We start from the raw sequence: 21,756 nt of genomic DNA on the forward strand, positions 1-21,756 counted from the left end.
ATTGCGTTGTCCCTCTTACAGTTGCGCATATCCTTGTTGAATGTCCTGACTTCCAGGACGAGCGTGTGTCTTGCTTTCCGACCGTCCCTCGCATTCACTTGTCCCTCGATAGAATTCTAGGTGAATCAGATACTTTTGATATCGTTCGCCTTATGCGTTTTTGTTCTCGTATTGGCATTCTTGGTGATATTTAGCGCCCTCTGATTGTTTCGCACTTTGGTGCCTTCTTTTGGTAATTACCTTACCTTCATTGTTGTTTCATTTTAATGTGGTAGTTGTGATATGGATTGTTCTGGCTCACGTGCAAGGTCTTGGATTTTTTTCTGTTTTATATTAAGAAATTGCCAGTCTTGTTACTATTTGTAGAGTTAGAGATCTGCATTAAGGCCTCAATATTATATTCTTTATCTTTTTTATAACATGTTATCAGCAATTTTTGTGGTTGGTAATATTTAGATTAATGTCAGTTATGTATATGACAAGGGTTAAGACCCCTTGTGGTATGACAGCATTTTTCCCCCAGTCATTTCTTTAACAAATGAAAGGGTCCTCGTAACCATTCTTTTGTCCTTTCTACCATGTACCTGTTTGTTGCTTCTTGGTCTTTCATTTGGTACTTTGGCTATTAAAACAATGGCCTTTGGTAATGTTGCAATTACCATTTCTAAAAAAAATGAGCAGGTTCATTATGCAGGGTTTGTTTTTAGCAAACAGTTTTACAAAAAAAATTCCATTCCTTCAGGACCTTGCAGATGTTAGGTCAAACTAATTGACAGTAATCTGTTTTGCCCTTTCAAACAATGATGGTTTTAATCTAGGTAAAATATTTCAGAATATCTGAAGTTTGGCAGACAAATCATTTAAGAGCTTTGATTAAATTTAAGTTACCAAAGACTTTGTGAAAACCATGTTGTATAGATGCTTCAGTGTCACTTTTCTAATGTTTTGTAAATTTAACAATGATCTTTAGTTAATTTAATTATAATTTGTACAAAGCTTAGGTGTTGCATAGCTTTAAATTCTTTCAAATATGAAAACTAAAATATTGACTAAAGTTTTTTCCACTTTAATATTTCAGACTAATTTGCAATATTTGTTAGTTTATGTAAATTGAATAGGTAGTCCACTTTTACATCTTTTCAATGCATTTTGCATGCACCTATGTAACAAGTTACAAATAGGTGTAAATTTTACCAAGTATTTATTTTCAAAGTAAAAAAATTTCAGATGTTTAAACATTGCATCAATAGTAGTAAACAATAATTTCCAGCATAATTTCAGGATAAGGTATATAAAGTAGTTTCATTAAAAGTGTTTTGTTTAATAAGTTTTACATATAGTATTTATAATACATCTAATATTTATTACTGTTTCAGGTTGTGGGACAGAAGATCCAAAAGGCAAAGACAACTCCAGAGACAATCACCTGTAAAAGAAAAAAAAACATTAAACAGGGACACTTCTTTTATTATCACCAATGCCTAATAACAAGCCCAAAAAATCCTAACAGCCTATCTTTTAAGATAGGCTCAGCAAGGCCTATCCCTTCCTCTGGTTTTGGTGCAGAGCTTGTTCCCTGATTGGGTGCATTACATCCACCACTTTAGTGGTATCAACACATTGTACATATGCTTTACTGAAAGCACTGTACAATGCATGCCAGGCACTAAAGTTTTAGATGCATCCACCCCTTCAGCAAACAAGCCCTGTGTGAATTAACAATGTAACCATTGTTAAGGGTCCCTAAACCTATGCAAATCTAGTCCATCTATTAGATGGGTAGTAGAGCAAAGCTCTGAAAAAGCCAAGCCAGGGAAATCTGCAGGACTGCCTGGTCCCCTTTTATGAAATGGGGTAGGATCAGTACAAACTGCATCATCCCCTGTGGGTTGTAACAGTAGGACATGGTTACACACCTATAAATGGACTAGATAAGAGAATTAAGATTAGGTCATTGATATAGCTAAAACATCAAATTCAAACTCACCCACTTGTAGATTTCCATTTGCAGAGTAAAGGAGCCTCACTCCAAGCCAGTCCATGCATCATAATCACTTTCACCTGAAAAATATTTCAGATTTAAAGCCAATCTTGCTTTACTTTTCAAATTAGCATTCAGTACTTTACAAATTCAGATGGAAAAAAATTTCTTTAAGGAATTTACCTTTCCTACATATTCTAGTACCAGTAGTAGAGATCTAATTTAGCAATATAATTATATATGGCATCAATTTGCAAAGTTTCAGTAAATGTCATTTGAGAAACTATCCACAACTGCACTTCAATGGCAATTTACATTTATCTTTAGCCATTGCTATATTGTTTAAATTATTACTATTTTTTTACTTTTATGCAAATCTATTCAGATTAACCTTTACTACAACTCTCCTGATTCTGTTTAAGCAGTTAACTGACAGAGGGACTTTTGGACTTTCCAAACCACATTCTGGAAAACTATATAAATTTAAAACCAAGCTAAAGTAAACATTAAATATTTTTTTTTACTTTCAAGGGAAAAATACCATCACTTAGAACAAAACTTTTTCCTGCCATTAACTTTATTTGACTCATGATTACCCTTAACAGTGTTATACATTTATAGATTAAAGCTTATTTAACAAACATTTAATGTTAACTAAACAAGATTTATATTTCATTAAAATTATTAATAAAACACCCTCAACTATGCTGTTTAAGATCTAATGCCCCACATTACAATTTCAACATACCATTCTATTCAATACATTCCTGAAAGGACTAAACTTGCAGATATGGTACCCACTAGCCTAAGCCTAGACTTCCATACCCTAATATTTAATAGGTTTTTAGCAATTAACTTCTACCCTCTAATTCCAATGTACACAAAACTACTTACTGTAGATCTGCAAGTATTTTCCTGCAGCTCTTTGTTGCCAGGACCTTCCACAACCTGTCACGTGAACAGTAAATATTACTAAAAAGTTATTTGCATAGCAATGTTATTTTGTTCATACCTGTACCACCAGTTTAACAGTTGCCATTTTAAATGGCACACTAAGTAGTAACTAAGTGATTGTAACCTATCCACCGCTGCCCACTGGATGGGGGGCAGTGTGCAGGACAAGCATATAAACTTTGACACTAGCTCTCCACATATGTCAGTTGCTTAATTTAGAACCTGTACTTGAGGTCGATCTCGAACCCATTGTTGATGTGACGACATATTGAATTTTGTAACTTAGCTAAATGAATTGTGGGGTTCAGTCCCTGAGCCCATTATGTGCCTCTGTAACCCTTTCCACTACCGCCCACAAGATGGGTATAGGGTGCATAATAAATGAACTAAACTAAAAACACTAAGTATTTTTGTCCCATCTTTATTTCCCCTTCAAAAGTTGAGCTTGTCTAAAGCATTTCGTTTTTAATTAACTATGTAAGGGGGAGATTCTGAATAGCAAGTGCCAATAGGCACTGCCACTGGCTTATGGCAAAAGATTCTGTAGCAATAGAACTATAAGCCACACTTTCTCCCCCCCCCCCCACTTCCTCCCAACTGTTCAGTGTCAAAAGGGAGCGGGGTGTCCATTTACTGTACCACTTACATTTTAGTGTGGGCTTCATCCACTATTCTGATGTTAGCTGGAACATTTGTGCCAGCTGCTGGTTTGAAAGGGAGGCATACCATGTGCCAATTCAGGAAGCTTTCCACGTTCCTCACTGCATGTCAGCTCAGGACCTCACTACCATGTTGGGAGGCAGTTGAAGACTAACCAATCAACATTCCAGGCTGGAGAGCATTGCCAGCTCGGGGAGAATTTACCACCTGCAAAAAATTTAATACTCTTAACAATCTACAACATCTATCATCTTTATCTAGCCCCCAAACCTTACATTTGTCAGCATTAAACTGCATCTGGTAGTCTTAACCATTTCAAAACTATATAGGGCATCTGTATTTTTTATTTGCCAATTCTGCAACTATTGCAGTCTAAACCATAATCTTGCGAATAACCGAGGTCCAAGGAGAGCTTTTAGGCACTACTTACAACACTTCTCCCAACTTAACCCCATTTATACTAATTTTCTTTGGTATAGCCATGACCTAATCAACTTCAGTCAGCATTCCCAATGATCCGAGCCCCTATCAATTTTGCGCCACTATCAAAATCTCTGCTGAAGTCAAGGTACACAAAATCACAAACTTTATCACCATTTCCTCAACTATCCAACCTAATCCATGAACATTTAGTAATAAAACTATGCTATTCATGTATCTAGTCATGTTTCTCATGAAGAGTAGAAAAATGACACTTGCAATGTTAGATTCTAGTAACTTTCCTCACAATAGACTAAGCTAATGGGTCACTAACTTAAGCGTTAAAGTTAACTCAAACTTTTCCTTTAAAACTTGCTATATTAGGAACTTTCCACGACCGGCCTTTACCCGACATTAAATAGGGTAAAAACGGTATATTAAATGCAGTAAAACTACGGTAAATTCAATATGATAAACTTGCATTCTTTAAGCATGGGCTGCATAGTAAGTGAACTAAACTAAATGTTAAGCATCCTGGCAAACAACTTCGTTCTATTCAATTTCTTTATTTAATCACTTTGTCCGGCTAGAATTTTTAGATTAGATTAAAGGAACACCCTCCCTAGTAACGGCTGAACTAGTTAACCAAATACAAATATTTAGGTAAAATACTTTCATAAAACCCGTCTACTTCCCCCACTTCGACTTGTTTAGCTAAAGGCATAATGTAATGTTCCACTTTAGTAAATAAAGACTTAAAAAAACCACTACCCCAACTGTGTAGTTACCGGTTACCCGACGTTCTACGCTTAAAATAACCATAATTGTTCGATATAACTTACCTCTCACCCGCTGGTCGAGTACACAGCAGTATATATCCTCCTCCATCACTCACCGCGTGGATACTATTTCACTCTGGCCGCAAATTGCCTCAAATCACCTACGTTGTCCATAAACATATATAGAAGAGCAACTGACCCTAACACCCGTATAGCGATCATCACATAACGTGGGAACATTAGTAGTACTGCTGTCAAAACATAGATGGCGCCAGGACAAACGGTAATTCCTATGGACTCGCCTAGTTATGCGTAGGGAATTGAGCTTCAGCTGTTTGGTCCCGCCCCTCAGCTGTATTCACCTAGTTGCACTCACCTAATTTGTGCTTGCAGGGGTTGAGCTTTGGTTCTTTGGTCCCGACTCTCAACCGTCAATCAACAGGTGTACAGGTTCCTGAGCCTATTGGGCTCTATCACATCTACATTAGAAATTGTGTATGGAGTCAGCCTCCACCACATCACTGCTTAATACATTCCATTTGTTAACTACTCTGACACTGAAAAAATTCTTTCTAATATCTCTGTGGCTCAACTATCAAAATGCATATATCTTTGCTTTCACTTCAGTTATATTTATGACAAGGGATTTAAAATTTGCCTATATTTCTGCTTCTCTGATGACATTAAAAACTTTCGTTTATTACAGTATCTATATAAAATTAACATTTATCTTCATTAGGTTGTAGTTCTCATCAATAGGGAGAGCGTCGATCTCATCAATAGGGAGAGCGTCGGTAAAAAAAAAAATAGTTTAAATATAAATATCTTTCCTCTCTCAATAATATGCCCGAAACGCTATGCGTACTAGTGGCTTTAGGTATTGTATGTACTAGCTCTATCTATAAATCCAATATTATGTTTGTAAATCGACTATTTATGTACTTTCCTGAATAAAATGAACTTTACTAATATCTATTCTCTGTGACTAAAACGTAAGAACGACTTTATCTATGCCTTTTTGATAACATATACAATTATAAGCTTTATTAGTGAATCTCTATTAATTAAACAATATATCAGAGAGTGTGTAAGGTTCGGTGTTCCATGTGCGAAGAGACATGGGAGATTTTACATCAGTACAGTAAATGTTTTAAGTAGCGAACGCATACTAACGAATAACGATTAGTATAGACCAACACTATTGTTCTATGAAGTCGATTTAACTTCCAGACATGTATTTTTCAATGTCTTAAATATTTTCTGGCTAGTTATGTTAGATATTATTAGAAATACGTATTCTACTTGTTAATATAATAAACTAAATTTGCGATCATTTAAGGAGAGAAGTGCGACGACTGGATCACTGTGTACAGAAGGTTGATATGCCAACAAACACTTTCCAGACAACAATATATCTTGGATAAGTCGCTCCACAACATTGACACCTGGACCGTTGACTTCCTATGAGGCCACATATTTACTTATTTCATAATGGAAGTATATTATTTTATAGTAAATATGTTTTCTCGTGTTCTGCATTAAGCACCAACATCATAGTGAATAAATATACCATATTTCTTCATTATTTAAGTAATGCTAGGAGGCTTTGAGTAGCTTTGGGTCATTAGGTGAACAGAATCTCCAATAGATGGGGCGAGAGTCGCGCTATCTCTCGCCCGAGCGAGAGTCGAAACTTATTTTAGAATTGATATATCTTTGTCCTCCAACAAGATATATTTCCTTTGGTGCACTCACAATAACGAGCATATCTCTGTCTTTCTGAAGGCATATAATATTTTAGGCTTTATAAGCGTATCTTTGTTAATTACACACTATATTGGCAAGTGCGTAGGCTTCTGCATTCCATGACCGACAAGCTACTGAATGCCACTATAAAAACGTATGTATCTTCACTTGAGCTATATATATGTCTATGTTAAAGTATTTAAAATGAAGCTTATATTTCTATCTTTCTTGAGACATATAAAACATATGTGTTTATTAATGAATTTACGTGAAATAAGCATTGTTCTGAGAGAGAGTTGCTCTGTCGATCAGTCTGTGCGGGGTCGGAGCTCGGCGATTATTAAAACACATGTATCTTCATTAGAACTTTATATATATCTATGGTAAAGTATTTAAAATGAAGCTTATATTTCTATCTTTCTCAACACATATAAAAACATTTGCGTTTAGTAACGAATTTACGTGAAATAAGCATTGTTCTGAGAGTTACTCCGTTGCTCGATCTGTGCGGGATCGGAGCTCGCCGATTAGAAAAATACACGTATCTTCGCTTTAATTACAAATATGCACATGGTAAGGCATTTAAAATGAAGATTATGTTTCTATCTTTCTTGAGACGTATAAAAATCTTACGTTTATTAACGATTCTTCGTGAAATAAGCATTGTTCTGAGATGAATATTGCGGATTTCCGGCTCTACGACCGACGAAAAATGCAACTTTTATACAACTACAAATATCTTTAGTTTTACTTTAAATTTTGTCCTGAAAGAGTTTTCATATATAGATCCAGTTTCTGCCGTTCTTCTGACATAAAAAGACCTTTGGTTTAATAAGTTATTAAGATGTTTTCAACAATATTACTAGGGCGTTCACCGATTCTAACATGGGCGACCCTTTTGGAAACGCAACACATGGGTTGACCTGATTGATATATGGGTCAGATTCCATTAAGGTTCGGAACAGTAGTATTGGACCCGATACCCATTGTGTGGGTGGTAGTATAGTATATCCTACTCTGCGTTTTCTATAATACACGATCCATTTTCTTGAATTTGTATAGGGCATATTCTATTGTATATATTATAATTTGGCGCCGATTGAAATATTTAGATAATTCATTGAATAATTATTATAATTTACTGAGAACCACTAAGGTTTCTCAAAACTAAGCTACGAGTTTTCAATAGGATGTAATGTAATTATCAAAAGAAGGCACCAAGCCAGGAAGACTAATGTAGCATCAATAGGATGTAGCTGATCCATGATATTAAAAAAAGATGGAAAATATTACGCAAATTTCTCCTTCAGAAACATGTGTAAGGAATCATTCAGAACCTTGTATTCCTCATATGTCAGACCAATACTGGAATATGCGGCTCCAGTCTAGAGTCTACATCTAGTCAAACACAAACTGTAAGTTATTAAAAGGTTCAGAGGAATGCCACCAGGCTAGTTCACAAGCTGAGCGGTATGAGCTACGAGGAAAGATGGCTGGAACTGAACCTCACGACACGGGAAGACACAAGAGTTAGGGGAGACATGATCACTATCTATAAAATTCTTGGAGGAACTGACAGGCTTGATAAATATAAACTGTTTAGCACGGGTGGGACACAAACAAGCGGTCACAGGTGGAAACTTAGTACCCAAATGAGCCACAGGGACATCGGAGACAACTTTTCAGTATCATAGTTAAGATGGAATGTACTGTAATGTTGCAGAGGCAGACTCCATACACAGTTCCAAATGTAGATATGAAAGAGTCCAGTAGGCTCAGGAATCCTTAAACCAGTTGAGAGTCCAGTTTAACCCCCGTGACTTAAGTGGTAAGAAGTACGCCTGGCGTTTCGCGAACGCTTTGGCCTGGGTTAGTATCCTGGCCGGGGAGGATTTACTGGGCCCAAATCCTTAACTGTAGGTTCTGTTTACCCAACAGTAAAATGGGTACCTGGTTGTTAGCAGATTTGGCAGGGGTCGTATTCCGGGGAATGTTAAGGTTAAGGACTTGGCCGAAACGCTATGCATGCTAGTGGCTGTAAAAGAATGTAAGAACTTTTGTATATAAAACGTACAATTATGTTACGTTGTTGGGTAGATTAGATACACAGTGTTTAGTGAGTTTCATATTTAGTAGTCCTGGATACAGCAGTGTTGTAGACGTTGAAACGGAGCTTGGAGCAGAGCAGAGCAGAGAACCGAGTGTGGCCAAAGTCACGGAGCTCTATGTGGGAGAGCGTTGTAGCTCGATGCGGTCCTTGTCTGCTGTCTGTTCTGTGTCGAAGCTGTAGCGTCTTGGAGACGATTAGAACTGCCTACACCGAGTGCTACATTCTTGACTGGAAATTGTACTGTTGTCTATTCTCATATCGCTTCCTTATATTTGGTGACTACCCCTCACCTTTCTCTACTAGGATAGGAGGATGTGAGAACTGTTACCTGTAATTAGGGATAGGATTGTAGCTTGTGTAGTTAGTGCTAATTAGTTATGCCATTAAGATGATGAGATAATGGAGCGAGTAAGATAATGGTTTACTCGCTACATCTACAGTATATAAATAAAAAATAAAAATAATAGAGGCAGGACCAAAGAACCAAAACTCAACCCCCATAAGCACAACTAGGTGAGTACACCAGAAGTGGGAATGGAAAATTACAATTATCGTCCAAATTTGAGCAAACAGACTATTCTGCTGTCCATGGCGATGGGACAGGTACTATGGGACGTACTATGGTACGTGAGGAAGGGTTTATACCTAGTGATAGCTATTAACTGTAAATCTACCACAGGGAAACTGTGAACATTAGCAGCATAATAACTTTGAGCATGACAGAGGAGGGGATTTACTGGGCGCAAATCCTTAACTGTAGTCTCTGTTTAACTTGACAGTAAAATGGGTACTTGGTTGTAAAAACGATTCTTCACGGCGGGGATCGTATTCCAGGGACCTGCCCGAAACGCTATGCGTACTAGTGGCTGTACAAGAATGTAGCAACTCTTGTATATATCTCAAAAACTCTGTATTACACTCATGTTAGGACTTAGGTTTAGTCATTGCTGCAGAGAAAACAATGATACTAGATCAGCGTCCATCCAGGCAGGGGAGAAGCTGCTCGTAAGATGCAACTGTATGATGGCTCCCAGCTTGAGTATGTAAACAGGTATAAATACCTTGGCTTTGAGGTGCCACTGTATGGTCGTGTTGTATTCAGACTCTGGTATCAGTATAAAAATAGAGCTCAGAGCTCTCAAGGCTGTTGCAGGTTATCACTCAGGCTATGGTGCCAACATCAGAATTTTTAAAATTATGTACCTTGCATACATCAGATCTTTAGTGGATTATGCTGCACCTCTGCTTGATTTAATGCCTAAAAGTAAGTTTGGGGAGGGCTTGAAAAATTGCAGAACAAAATCTTCAGGATAATCCTTGGGTACCCTCTTACCACAAAGATACTTCACATGAGAACGGAACTTAATATTCAGTGTCGTTGATCGTGTTACTGAAATTAACTGTCAAAGTGGTCTAAAAATGCTTAGGCTAGTTCATCTTAACCCCTTGCACAGAAGCCCTCCAGAATTTCTTTCTTGAAGGTCAACATTGTTTTAAATGGATAACTAAAACTGGAGCTGAACTCAGAATGTATCAGACTTATACTGTGATTTGTACCAAGAGACACAACAGTGGCACTTTCCTGCACCGTGGGAGATTACACCCTTACCAATTTTAATCCTTCCCTTTCCACCCATGAAGCAAATTAGAGATCAGCCCAAGCTTCGTTTTGAGGCAAAGCACAACACCTTAAGCCGTATTGAGCCTTTTTTCTCTCAATGCCCTAAGCCATATTAAACAATCATTACCATATGGACATATACTTGCCCAACCAAGGTGTCTATCCTTGGGTCTTTGAGTATTAAATGAACATAAAATTTTGTTTTAGAAAACTTTGCTCAATGTTAAGTGTACTATAGTGTTTTTACCTTAATTTTTATCTAAAGTTCTCTACTCTCTCTCAAGTTGTAAGTTATAACATTAACTTTTTTTTTTAACAAGTAAAGAGGTGTTTCGTATTTTCTTTAATGTATAAAGTTACAGTATTACAGTATATGTCAATTTCACCTATTACATAAACACAGAAATCACAATTGCATGGTTTCTTACATGCCAGGAATGCCATACTGTAACTTGTTTTCAAAAATGGAAAAAAAAGACATGCATATCTGCACTTAAAAATAAAATAGCATACAGTAGTTTAAGCTCCATAACATCTGATAAAGTATTTACATTATCTATTCACAAGCATTCATTAACTAAAAGTGCCACAAAAATTTGTAGATAATTATGACAGCACAGCTATACAAATGTAAAAAATAAAAATTTAACATGACAATAATGACACGTTCCCCATGAATAAATAAACTGCATGTTTATGTTACCACAAACAGATCATTAAAGTAGTTTTGTCTTTTCCTAATAATTTAAGTAAAAACTTGCTTTAATTTGAGGGCTTGTCAGTGGCACATTAACAATGCAGTGAGAAGAGTTGTGAAAAATGCAAACGCCAGCAGCAATAAGATTTTAAATGTACCATCAGGGGAATATTTTTATGTGAAACAGATTAACAATGAGTAGGTAAGTTTAGTGTTCTAATCATATAAATGTAAAAAATATATAATGGAATCCACAAATTATATATACTGTAATGAATTAATCATGATATAAAATACTGTCTGGGCTTGAATAAAGTCCATCAGATTTTACAAATGTTATCCACAGATTTTATTGAGCAAGTTTATAGTATTGCCATATATGTAGGTGTCTACCAGATGAACTAAAAGCACACAAGAGTTTTAAGATATGTATTCAACTCATTATTCCATACCTAAGTGATCATTAATTTTTGGGACCAGAAAAGATTCATGGAGTGCAAATGCAAGATTTTGTATAACAAACATTGATGACCACACTAGAGCAGATATGAAAAATTTAAAATTAACTGAAAAGTAATTATCCAAAGATAGTACTAGGTCAGGTGATTAGCATTTCGTTACAGAATATTCAAGATCCCCCAGACATAATTAAGGATACTAATACAGTATGACAGTAAACAGATTCACCAAGGAGTTAACGAGAATTGCAAAAAAATGCTAAAGACAAAACAGGAATATTACTTAAGTGTTATGGAATAATAGAACAAGAAATTATACTGCTTTAAAATAGGAGGAAGAGTTAAGTTAAGAAATGAAAAGTGCAGTAGAATGAAACTTTTGTCAAATTGACTATTAAAAAAGTAGAACAGATATGAAACAGCAGTGTTATAGCAACTACAGGTAAGTAATTTTCAAAATTAGGCCTGGTCAGAAGCTGGGACATAGGAATGTTCATCCTCAAAATCATCAGCAGGTTAGAGAGGAAAGGCAGGACGACTATTTTGCATAGTTTGTGTCTGATATTCAATGGGTCCTAAATATTAATCAGATGCCAATATGAGAGGACAAGGATGCAAGATGTGTACAGTAATGTAAAAGACATCAAATTCCTAAGGATTCTATCCGAGGAAAAAGTGATTCAGCAGGACACTGGGAAAGCAAAACATACAGATCCTGAAAATTGGAACATTATACAAGCAGTGCATGACTAAGTGGGACAATACAGAAAGGACACTAAGATGGGTGCTGTTCCATTAAGTGCCCATGAGTTAAGCATGTTCTGCTGATATGTAGCTTTGTGCCAGTGTCATTTCTAACCACCTATTATAAGGTGGAAGAAGAAAGTCCACAGGGATAACTAACATTCAAGATTATATACATAATATGCTGGCCATCATATGAGGCCATTAATTATGACAATGGTCATGGACAGTAGTATGAATTAACTGGGTAGAAATCCGAATAAAGAATCCTGTATGGGAGATGGGGGCAGGTACGAATGGTTGGGAACCCAACAAAACCCGACTGTCTTAAATCTAGTAAAGATAAACAGTCAGTATTGGATTTTGACTACCACAATATGAGAAGGGTTAAAAGACTCCAGAGCAATGAGGGTGCTGCAAGAGTCAATTGCAATATACAGGAAATTTGATGCAAAAAAAAAGTGGCTGACACAGAGCATATAAAAACTGCATTAAGCTCTACCATAAAAATGGTAATCTCGAGGATGAAACAGCACACATTTCCCAATGTACAATTGGGAAAACAATGGAGTAGCCAACACTGTCAGTAGCATTCCTCCCATGTGTGAATAGGGCAGCAAAGCATGAATGGCAGGAAAAATGCTCCAGGAAAAGATGAATTATAACAGTAGGAGGGGTTTAAGCCTTCACCGTGTTGGTCAAGGCCTTACAAAATGTCACAAGTGACCCCTCCATGCAAAGCAGCAACAATAAAAGGGAGGAACATTGCAGACATGTACTGAGAATAAGAGAACCCTGTAAAGAGGCCATTTTTGCATTAAAAGTTAGGAAGGGACTAGGGACACAGGGCCCACAGAGGAGTACATGGCACAAGCTGGACTGGGGCTGTTGTAGAGATTGCATGAAATACCGAAGGCAGTCCCGAGTAAAATAATCCTGTAGAAACGAAAAAACTGGTTTCAACATATAGAAACATGGATAGGATGAACAAAATGCACAAGAGCTGAGATGTAACCACCATATGATATAGAGTATCAAGATGATGCAGGGCTGTCAAGAGCCTAATTTAGGCAGGAAAAGGGAGGAGTGCATACCAACAGCATCTAATAAGGTCAGATGAAAAAGGAAGAGGAACATCTGATGGACAGCAATGAGCAGTGTAGGTGGTGAAAGAGATTCCAGTCTGCCTATCATATCTAAATAGGGAAAGAGAGAGAGGGAGGGGAGGGAAGAAAAAAGGGATAAGGTGATGAGAAAATGGTCAGTTATGAAGGTTTTCAAGGACCCTCCATGTCAGGTCAATGTAAATGGAAGAGAAACAGAAATATTGATACAGGAAAGAGTGAGAGTACACAAGTTGACATGAGTAAGCACACCCAAATTCAGGGAAGAAAAGTTGGAGAGACGACAAAAGGTTCAAAAAGATGACTTTGGATATTAGTAAGAATACTAGCCCAGAGTGCATGTTGACAGTTAAAATCACCTAAGAGAGTACAGACTCCAAGAATCTAGTCGAAAAAGTACTTACGTTCAAGAAGAGATTGGAAATTGTAGGAGGGAGATAAAGGGAACAGACGGTACACCACTTATTCACAAGTATACGAGTGGCAGTGGAAGGAAACATCATTGCAAATTAAAGGAGTAGAGCTAGTAGCACAGGAAAAAGGTGGACAGGGGATGATGAAAAGGTACAAGTGTACAGGTCACTCATCCTGTGACCAGGACGAGTGCTAATGGAGACATACACAAAGCCACACAAAATGGGAAATAATAAGGGGCAGCTCATTAAAATTAGCATAAAAACCACGTATATTCTTTTGAATAATACACATTGAGAATAAAATACAAGACACCCAAAATACTTCAGTGTAATAAGAACACGATCAGACAAATCGGGGTTAGGGGGAACAGGTAAATGTAATGATGAAAAAGTGTCAAAATGAGAGAAAAGGTTTGGAGCGAACAGGCAGGGTTCGATAAGGTAGAAAGTGGCAGCTTAGTGCATTTAGGCAAGCCGAGCTAACAAAGGGAACAAAGAGCTCTGGAGCAAAAGGGGGGATGGGGCATAAGGCAGAGGAATGTGTACATTGGCAACATCCATATCAAGATTAGCAGGCAATTTGAGCATAGAGATAGGAGGAGAGCCATGAAGAAGGTTTGCAGAGTTGGCTGGATCAGGGAGAAAGAGGGAGTAGGGACCAGGCTAACATTTCTGGCCAGAAGTCAGAGGTGGAGTGAAGCTGAAGCAGTAGACACAATGTACTGTGCCATCACCACCTCCATCTTGGGTGGATAGGCAAAACAAGGAGTGGTCAGGGTAGGGGTGTACATTTGCCTGAACTGTCAGTGCCCGGGAAGGGCCAGAAGATAGCTGCCTGAAGGTAGCGCACAAGAGCCCCCTCAATATGTCAAGGCAACACCTTTGACAGGAATCAAAATGTTAGATGATATGACAGATAAAGGTGCAAGTATTTTCTGTCAAAAGTTATGAGAAAGAGGCAGTGCTCTTTACAACTGGTGGTGGTGAAGGGAAGGCAAGTTGTGAACTAAGTGTAATACAGGTATGGAAGCTATACTAAGACAGAACAAATGAGAAGAATGTAAACCAAGAAACAGACATTTGAAGCCAACTATGATACAAGTACTGTAGTTTGAAGAAGTGTAGCATATGAACCAACGTATCTGCCATTTATTACACCTCCCATTCCATTTTCAATGTGGATATGTAGAACATTGTGTGTTCAAGGCATGAGTTTCACTAATTACAGTATTAAAATACAAAATTCAAATATATACAGGGAACACACAATATAAAAATACTCTATTCATCTGTATTTCAATAAACCTGGTTTTAAACACAGTATATTCAGATAACCAGATCTAATGATACAGCAATGGTGAGCATACATGGTTCCTACTGATGAGTTTGGCACTTACTTGCATCCTCACCAGCCACCAGAATATCTGTGGAATATCATAGTAAGCATCAATTGTAATACACCAAGTTTTATTAAATTTCTCAAGATTTAACTAGTACAGTGACAAATTATATATATATATATATTTAAATATATATATATATATATATATATATATATATATCTCCTGTCTCTCTAGGAGACAAACTTCCCTCTATTCCTTCCTATTGTCTACAAATATATAACCAGTCAGCTATGTAACTGCATAGCCTTGTATAATAAAGTGCCAAATATAACTACTGTAATAAAAAAAGAGGGTAGGAGAAGCGAATACTCGTCTGTATTTAGAGTCAAACACCAAGTTTTTCTCTGAATACTCTTTATTCTCTATCTCTGAGCCTGTACCACTAAAAGAAAGAAAGCACAATTTAAACAGGGAGATTGAAGAAATAGAACAAAGAATGGAGCAATCAAATCTGATTAAAGAAATGCAATTAGAACAGAAAGATATACAAGAGATAAAGAAAAAATACAAAATATTTCTTCACATATGTGAAATTGAAATTAAAAACCTCTGTCAGTTTTCAACCTTGAGGTTATCTTGATTATCCTATACTAACAAGTGAAGGTTCATACGCAGAGGACTACAAAGAAATTAGTGAAATCCTTAAAAAACAGTATGTTTTTGTTTTCCACCCCAATAAACAGAATGAAAATGGAGGATCTGAACAGTTCCTATATGAATGATATTCAAACCCCTAGAAATATAACTGATATCAACACAAACTTTTGCAGATTTTGTAGAGAAACTGACATACACTCAGCCCCAGGTCTAAGACTCATGAAATTTGATATTTATAAAGATTGCAAAATGCCAATACCACAGGTGTAGTGTGGAGAGGCTGGGCACAGGGAAGATACCATAAGCGCTTAAATCAGCAGATATAGCTCTCTACAAAAGGGAGAGAGCAAAGCATTGGCTAAGAATTATAGACCTGTTGCACTAACATCCCACATAATAAAAGTTTTTAAGTGATCAGGAGTGTCATATCTCCAGTTTTATAGACTAATGACCTCAATAACCCATGTCAACAAGGCTTTAGAACGAGAAGATCATGCCCTTCGCGTCTACTCGACCACTTTGACAAAATCACTGATGCATTATATGAAAAACATAATGCAGATGGGAAATACACCGACTTTGCAAAGGCATTTGATAAATGTAACCATGGAGTAATAGCACGCATAATGAGGTAAGTCAGAATAACAGGTAAAGCAGGGTGATGGATATTAAGTTTTCTGACAAACTGAATACAAAGAGTAACAGTCAACTAAATAACATTTAGTCCAAGCAGTTAAAAGTTCTGTACTTTGGGCATAGTTCTTGCACCACTGCTTTTCCTTATTCTAATATCAGATATAGACAAAAATACAAGTCACAGCTTCGTGTCATCTTTAGCAGATGACAAAAATTAGCATAAAAATGACTTCTGTAGAAGACATTGAAAAACAACAAGCTGATATTAATAAAGTTTTCGATTGGGCAGCAAAAAATAATATGATGTTTAACAGTGATGAATTCCAAGTAATTAGGTATGGTAAATATTAAGACCTTAAACAAAATACAGGGTAAAAAAAAAAAACAATCAAATATGCCCATAGTAGCAACGCAACATGCAAAGGATCTAGAATAATGATGTCTGACGACCTAACGTTTAAGGAGCATAACCAAGCAAAAATAGCGTCGGATAGAAAAATGATGGGATGGATTACGAGAACCTTCAAATTCAGGACAAAGTACAATGCGAGTGGCAACCAACGGAGAAGGGGCTGCAACTACATGTGTGCCAGTCCAAGTGGGGTTTAAAAGCAGCCTGGGAATCCAAAGAATCAACTAAGTATCTATGGATATGCACATCCTCAGGGTGGGTATGGTCACCAGGATAAATATCACAATAAATAGGGCACGTAGCAGGGCCAAACAAATCCTGAAATGTAGCAGGGAAAGCAGAAAGCAAAGGTGTGTAAGTGTGGTGGTAGTGCCAAGGACCCGCATGAAGGAAGAGGATGAACGGCCCAGTTGTTTAAATGCAAAACGGAACCACAACACGGGGCTTGAAACTCGACCCATCCACAGAAATAGGAAGGAAATTGAGTCTGTAGGGATATTCAGAAACTAAGTTGGGTCTGGGCCCAACGTAGTCAAGGCTACCGAGCCCATTCTTCCATCACGGTCCAACTCAGGAGCCTGGTCAGCCACCCCATGAGCCTTACTTAGAAGGGGAAGGGGGGGGGGGGTGGAAGGAGTCTTAAATATGTATAAAATGATAAAATTTTGTCCATGATTAATCCTCCAGAGTCACAATTAGATGACAGGGAACCCACAATGCTGTATGGGCTATCCAAGGGGTGCATCTTGGATATACACTTTGCAATCATTACCTCAAGAACCGTCAGTCCATCGAGATCAGGTTCAGTAACAAAGACAGGGTTTGACAAAAGCTTTCCCTCACTCGAACACATCAGGTACTCCAGTTCTACAGGCGGGAAAGAGTGCTGTCTCAACCCATCATCATCTTGTGTTCTCCATCAGAACATAAGAAGTTAAACTAAAGAATATTCGTGATTGGATTAGAGTCATCAAGAAGTTTCATCCAGAGAGTAGTAGTAGTAGTGGAGAGGGAAGAAACAAAGAGAAAAAAGGTTTCCAGCAAAATTAGCATAAAAAAAAAAAATCTGCAGGAACATAAGGCTCAAAAAGGACAGATGGAAATGCCATCCTATTGAGCATTACACTCCAGCTGCCACCAACAAAGCCTCCTCATGCCATCAACGGGCTAGACATTCAGGTAGGTGCAGTTGTAAGTAATACACTCCTGACCTATCAAACTGTTCAATGACTTACACTTCACATACCAGAGAGAAGCGTAACCATAAAGCCAGATCCTCCCATTATTCTAGCCTTGGGCACAGCATGGACAAATAATGTGCTTAATCAGGTGATAAGCCAGGCAAAATAATCTGTTTAGTTAATATGTATATTGATAGAAGTATTTCATTCCATTCTACATTAATTACAATCATTAACCTGCCCTGAATATCAGTTTAGTTTACTTTATATACACTTGTTCTTGAATCCCTGGTGCTTCTGGCACCATAAACTATATTATACATTTTACAATAGTTAATGTAAGACATAACAGGCACTCTGCTCTTCTTTCATACACAAGTTTCACTTCCATATGTCAGGGCTGGGAGTACAGTACTACCTGTCCATTTTTCCTTACTTCCGTACTAACATTCCTTCCTGTCACTTTATCCTCGCTCACAACTCACTCTGATTTCATCTAATTTTTTTACCTAACATTGACTTTATGCATTTAAAACTTACAAACTGTTTCGATCTCTTTGCATCATTACACATCCCAAACATTCTGACCCATGTACTATAAACCTCCTCAACCTCCTCTTCACCTCCTAAAGTGAGGAGCATAAAATATTAATGTTAAAATAGGACTTTTGCAGTGGAAGAAAGTTGACTTTTGAAGGTCTAAGAGTAAACATTATAGGAAAATATAAAATTTAAATTAAACTGTATATTGCCTTTCACAGGTTTTAAAGAAAAGTAACCCATGTACAAATTAAAGTCAGCTTGTAGCCTTTTTCTCCCACTAATCGAGAAACAACTTTGACAATTAATATAATAAACATCAATTTGTTTTTTATTTAAAAAGATCTATGTTAAATGTCCCGTGAAATTTTTGTAAATGTTTAAATGTTATTTTTGTAAATATTTTGCAATCAAACTGGCTTTAAACAATAGCTGCAGGACCAGTGACATACCAGTACAGAAAAAAAGCACCCGCCACTTGTATGGCTAAAAGGGAAGGGAATTTTTCATGGGGAAAGTGCCAAGCCATTACGACTATATAGCACTGGGAAGGGGTCAGGATAAGGATTTGGGATGGGACAGAGGGAAGGAATGGTGTCTAACCACTTGGACTGTTGGGGATTGAACGCCGACCTGCATGAAGCGAGACCGTCGCTCTACCGTCCAGCCCAAGTGGTTGGACAAATATCCAACTCTAATGATTATCTATGTAACAAAACACTATAGTTTAGATGCAAGTATTTACTATTCAACCTTACCCCAACACCATAACTTTTACTTCCTCCTTGACCTTTTAATGGGACTTTGATCAGCTCTACTGAAAAAGAGAATAAAGATGTTTTTTTTAAATTATACAGGATTGTGTACAAAAATAAAAAGTAATACGATAGATAAGTCTTACAACTAAAGGTTTTGTCATGCAGATTCAAGCACACTCAATGAGAACTCAGAAATTTAAATTAGCTAAAGCTAAAAAAAATACCCATAATACAACAAGCTTAATTTCAACATTAGCCCCTGCACTGCGCAAAGTGCCTTAATTAAGGCACTCAGTCGGTGGTACGTGTGATGCCTTTTGGCACTCGTGGGTATATCATAAGATTCAAAACTCCCATACATACACAGGGCTCACATTTGCTTCCACAGGCCTCTAGTAACCATCCCCCATCTTGAAAACAATTCCCGAGTCCCTCACTTTCCTTCTAGGGCTTTAGTTAAAAAGATGAAGACTCGCACATTACCATCCAGTGTCGGAATGTGCTGGGCGGCCATAGTAGGAGCCATTGAACTTCTAACAGCAAATGAGTGATTACCATGAATATAATTACAGGCAAAATGTGTGCTATGTGTACTTATAAGATTTAGGCTTAGATATCTATATTAGTATGAATAAATACATGCTGTACGTATATTTATACACACACAACTATACATACGTATATTTTCAAAGTTATACACAATGCACACCACCTTTGACACATCAATACAACTTGTTAGAACAAAACTAAATAAATAGTGCAAAACAATGAAAATAAATAAAAGTTATTCTCATGTGGCAGCTCACCTCATTTCTCCTGAAAACAAATGCAACTTCTTCAGGTCACTACAGCTAAAATACATGAGGTAGAGACATTATATGTGGACTTTTGTGCTTCCCAAATGTTAATTAACAATGTCAAAATAAACAATAATTTTTTCCGAACAATTATTTCTGTGCACACCACAGGAGTGTGACATGTGCGCAGTGCAGGGGTTAGGCCAAGGAAGCAAGACTGAGCTGGCTACAATTATAGCAAAATCTAATTAGTTTATGGTAAATTTTTAGATTAAATCAAAGAGAAGGGGATGAAGGCAAAGAGAAAAAAAAAAAGAGAGGTTGAGCGGTCCGTCTAATTACCACAAGCTACACAAGCTTCACAAAGCTTCACAAAGCTTATGTTAGTAATGAATAAATATGATATTACTAATTATAATGTTGGTGCTGAATGTACAAAACGAGAAAACATAATTTTAATCTGAAAAAGTATATTTTTATTAAGAAATTAGACGAAAATAAAGAGCTGGTGACGCCAAATAAAGTCGACGATCCAAGCGTCGGTTAGGTTAGGTTAGGTTAGGTTTGGTTTGGTTTGGTTTGGTTAAGTTAGGTTAGGTTAGTTTAGGTTAGGTCAGCCTAACCTAACATATCATATTTATTCATTACTAATGTATTGCCAGGAAGCTTTCTGAAGCTTTGTGAAGCTTGTGGTAATTAGATGGACCCAGGTTGAGTAATGGAGGGAGGATTAGGGGAGCAGAAGAGAAGCATGGTTAAGGTGGCAGAAGAGGAAGGGGGGGGGGGGTAGGAAAAGGAGAGTTAAGAACAGGAGAAAGGCATGAGGGGAGGGGGAAGAGGAGGGGGAGGGGGAAGAGGAGGGGGAGGGGGAAGAGGAGGGGGAAGAGAAAGGGGGGAAGGGGAAGAGGAGGAGGACTTGAGGGAGGAGGGAGGGAGGCTAGAGGAAGAACAGTAGGATTAAGAGTGTGAAAAAGAGGGGCAGTTAAGAAAAAAAAAATGAGAAAAATAGAAGCAGCAGGAAAGATGGAGACACAGAATTTGTCTACGAAGCCTCCCTAAAATACTACAAGTTATATTTCAGAGGATGTACAGTACAATATTAAATACGGTATTATGTACAAGTTCAATTACTTGGCTTCAGAGCTTAAAACCAATATTAACACTTACCTCATATCTGCAACGATTTGTTTGTACTCAGGAATGCAATGCTCTGCTTCAATTGGCAGTGGATATTTGATCAAATACTCGTTCAGGAAAATAGGAAGGAGGACAGGAATCTGACGTGCAGCAAAATTGGCAAGATCAATCTTTTCTGGAGTTTTGTTCATTTCCAGGAAGAAATGAGTAACATCTTTCTCTTCTTTGTATGGAGGTCTGAGGAAGAGATCATCATAACTCTTACTATTGGAAATGTTTCATATGTTAACTATGAAAACCAAAAATGGTACACAAAAAATATTCATAGCAAAGGTAAGAGGGGGAGCCAAATATACCTATAAGTTTTATATATCTAGTATATTTCTATAGAGTCATGAAGCTAATGACCAGGATGATTCATAACTAGACTTGAGTGTCCACTGAACAGAATCATAATAAAGTGTAAACAATGACAAGCTTGTAAGAAACTTTGTTCTACTCTCCCAGCTGCAAAATTTCATATATTTCAAATCAAGTATATTTCTATTTCAAATTGAAAAAAAATAGTTTCAAATAACTCCTCTT

At 37.2% G+C, this 21,756-nt stretch overlaps 1 protein-coding gene and 1 long non-coding RNA gene across 11 annotated transcripts in view; one reads left to right on the top strand and one right to left on the bottom strand.

Annotated features, from left to right (window-relative positions):
- Nucleotides 1-3,333, top strand: part of LOC138373600 (uncharacterized) — a 449,843-nt gene extending 446,510 nt beyond the window's left edge. For both annotated transcript variants that reach the window (XR_011231251.1, XR_011231250.1), the window contains one exon: nt 1,377-3,333. This is a non-coding gene — a long non-coding RNA (uncharacterized lncRNA). The remainder of the gene's footprint in view (nt 1-1,376) is intronic.
- Nucleotides 727-21,756, bottom strand: part of mus101 (mutagen-sensitive 101) — a 42,831-nt gene continuing 21,801 nt past the window's right edge. For 2 of the 9 annotated variants that reach the window (XM_045761984.2, XM_045761985.2), the window contains exons 18-19: nt 21,202-21,408; nt 20,025-20,088 (exon numbers count right to left, since the gene is read on the bottom strand). In XM_045761984.2, coding sequence (XP_045617940.1) covers nt 20,040-20,088; nt 21,202-21,408 — 256 coding nt within the window. In that variant the 3' untranslated portion in view covers nt 20,025-20,039. Of the gene's footprint in view, nt 1,427-1,987; nt 2,062-2,875; nt 2,930-3,581; nt 3,803-10,601; nt 15,135-19,237; nt 19,297-20,024; nt 20,089-21,201; nt 21,409-21,756 lie in introns of those variants that run through there. The other 7 variants (XR_011231246.1, XR_011231244.1, XR_011231247.1 and 4 more) reach the window with 7 other exon arrangements.

This window comes from Procambarus clarkii, chromosome 42, assembly GCF_040958095.1.
Source record: "Procambarus clarkii isolate CNS0578487 chromosome 42, FALCON_Pclarkii_2.0, whole genome shotgun sequence".
NCBI classification, from domain to species: Eukaryota; Metazoa; Arthropoda; class Malacostraca; order Decapoda; family Cambaridae; genus Procambarus; species Procambarus clarkii.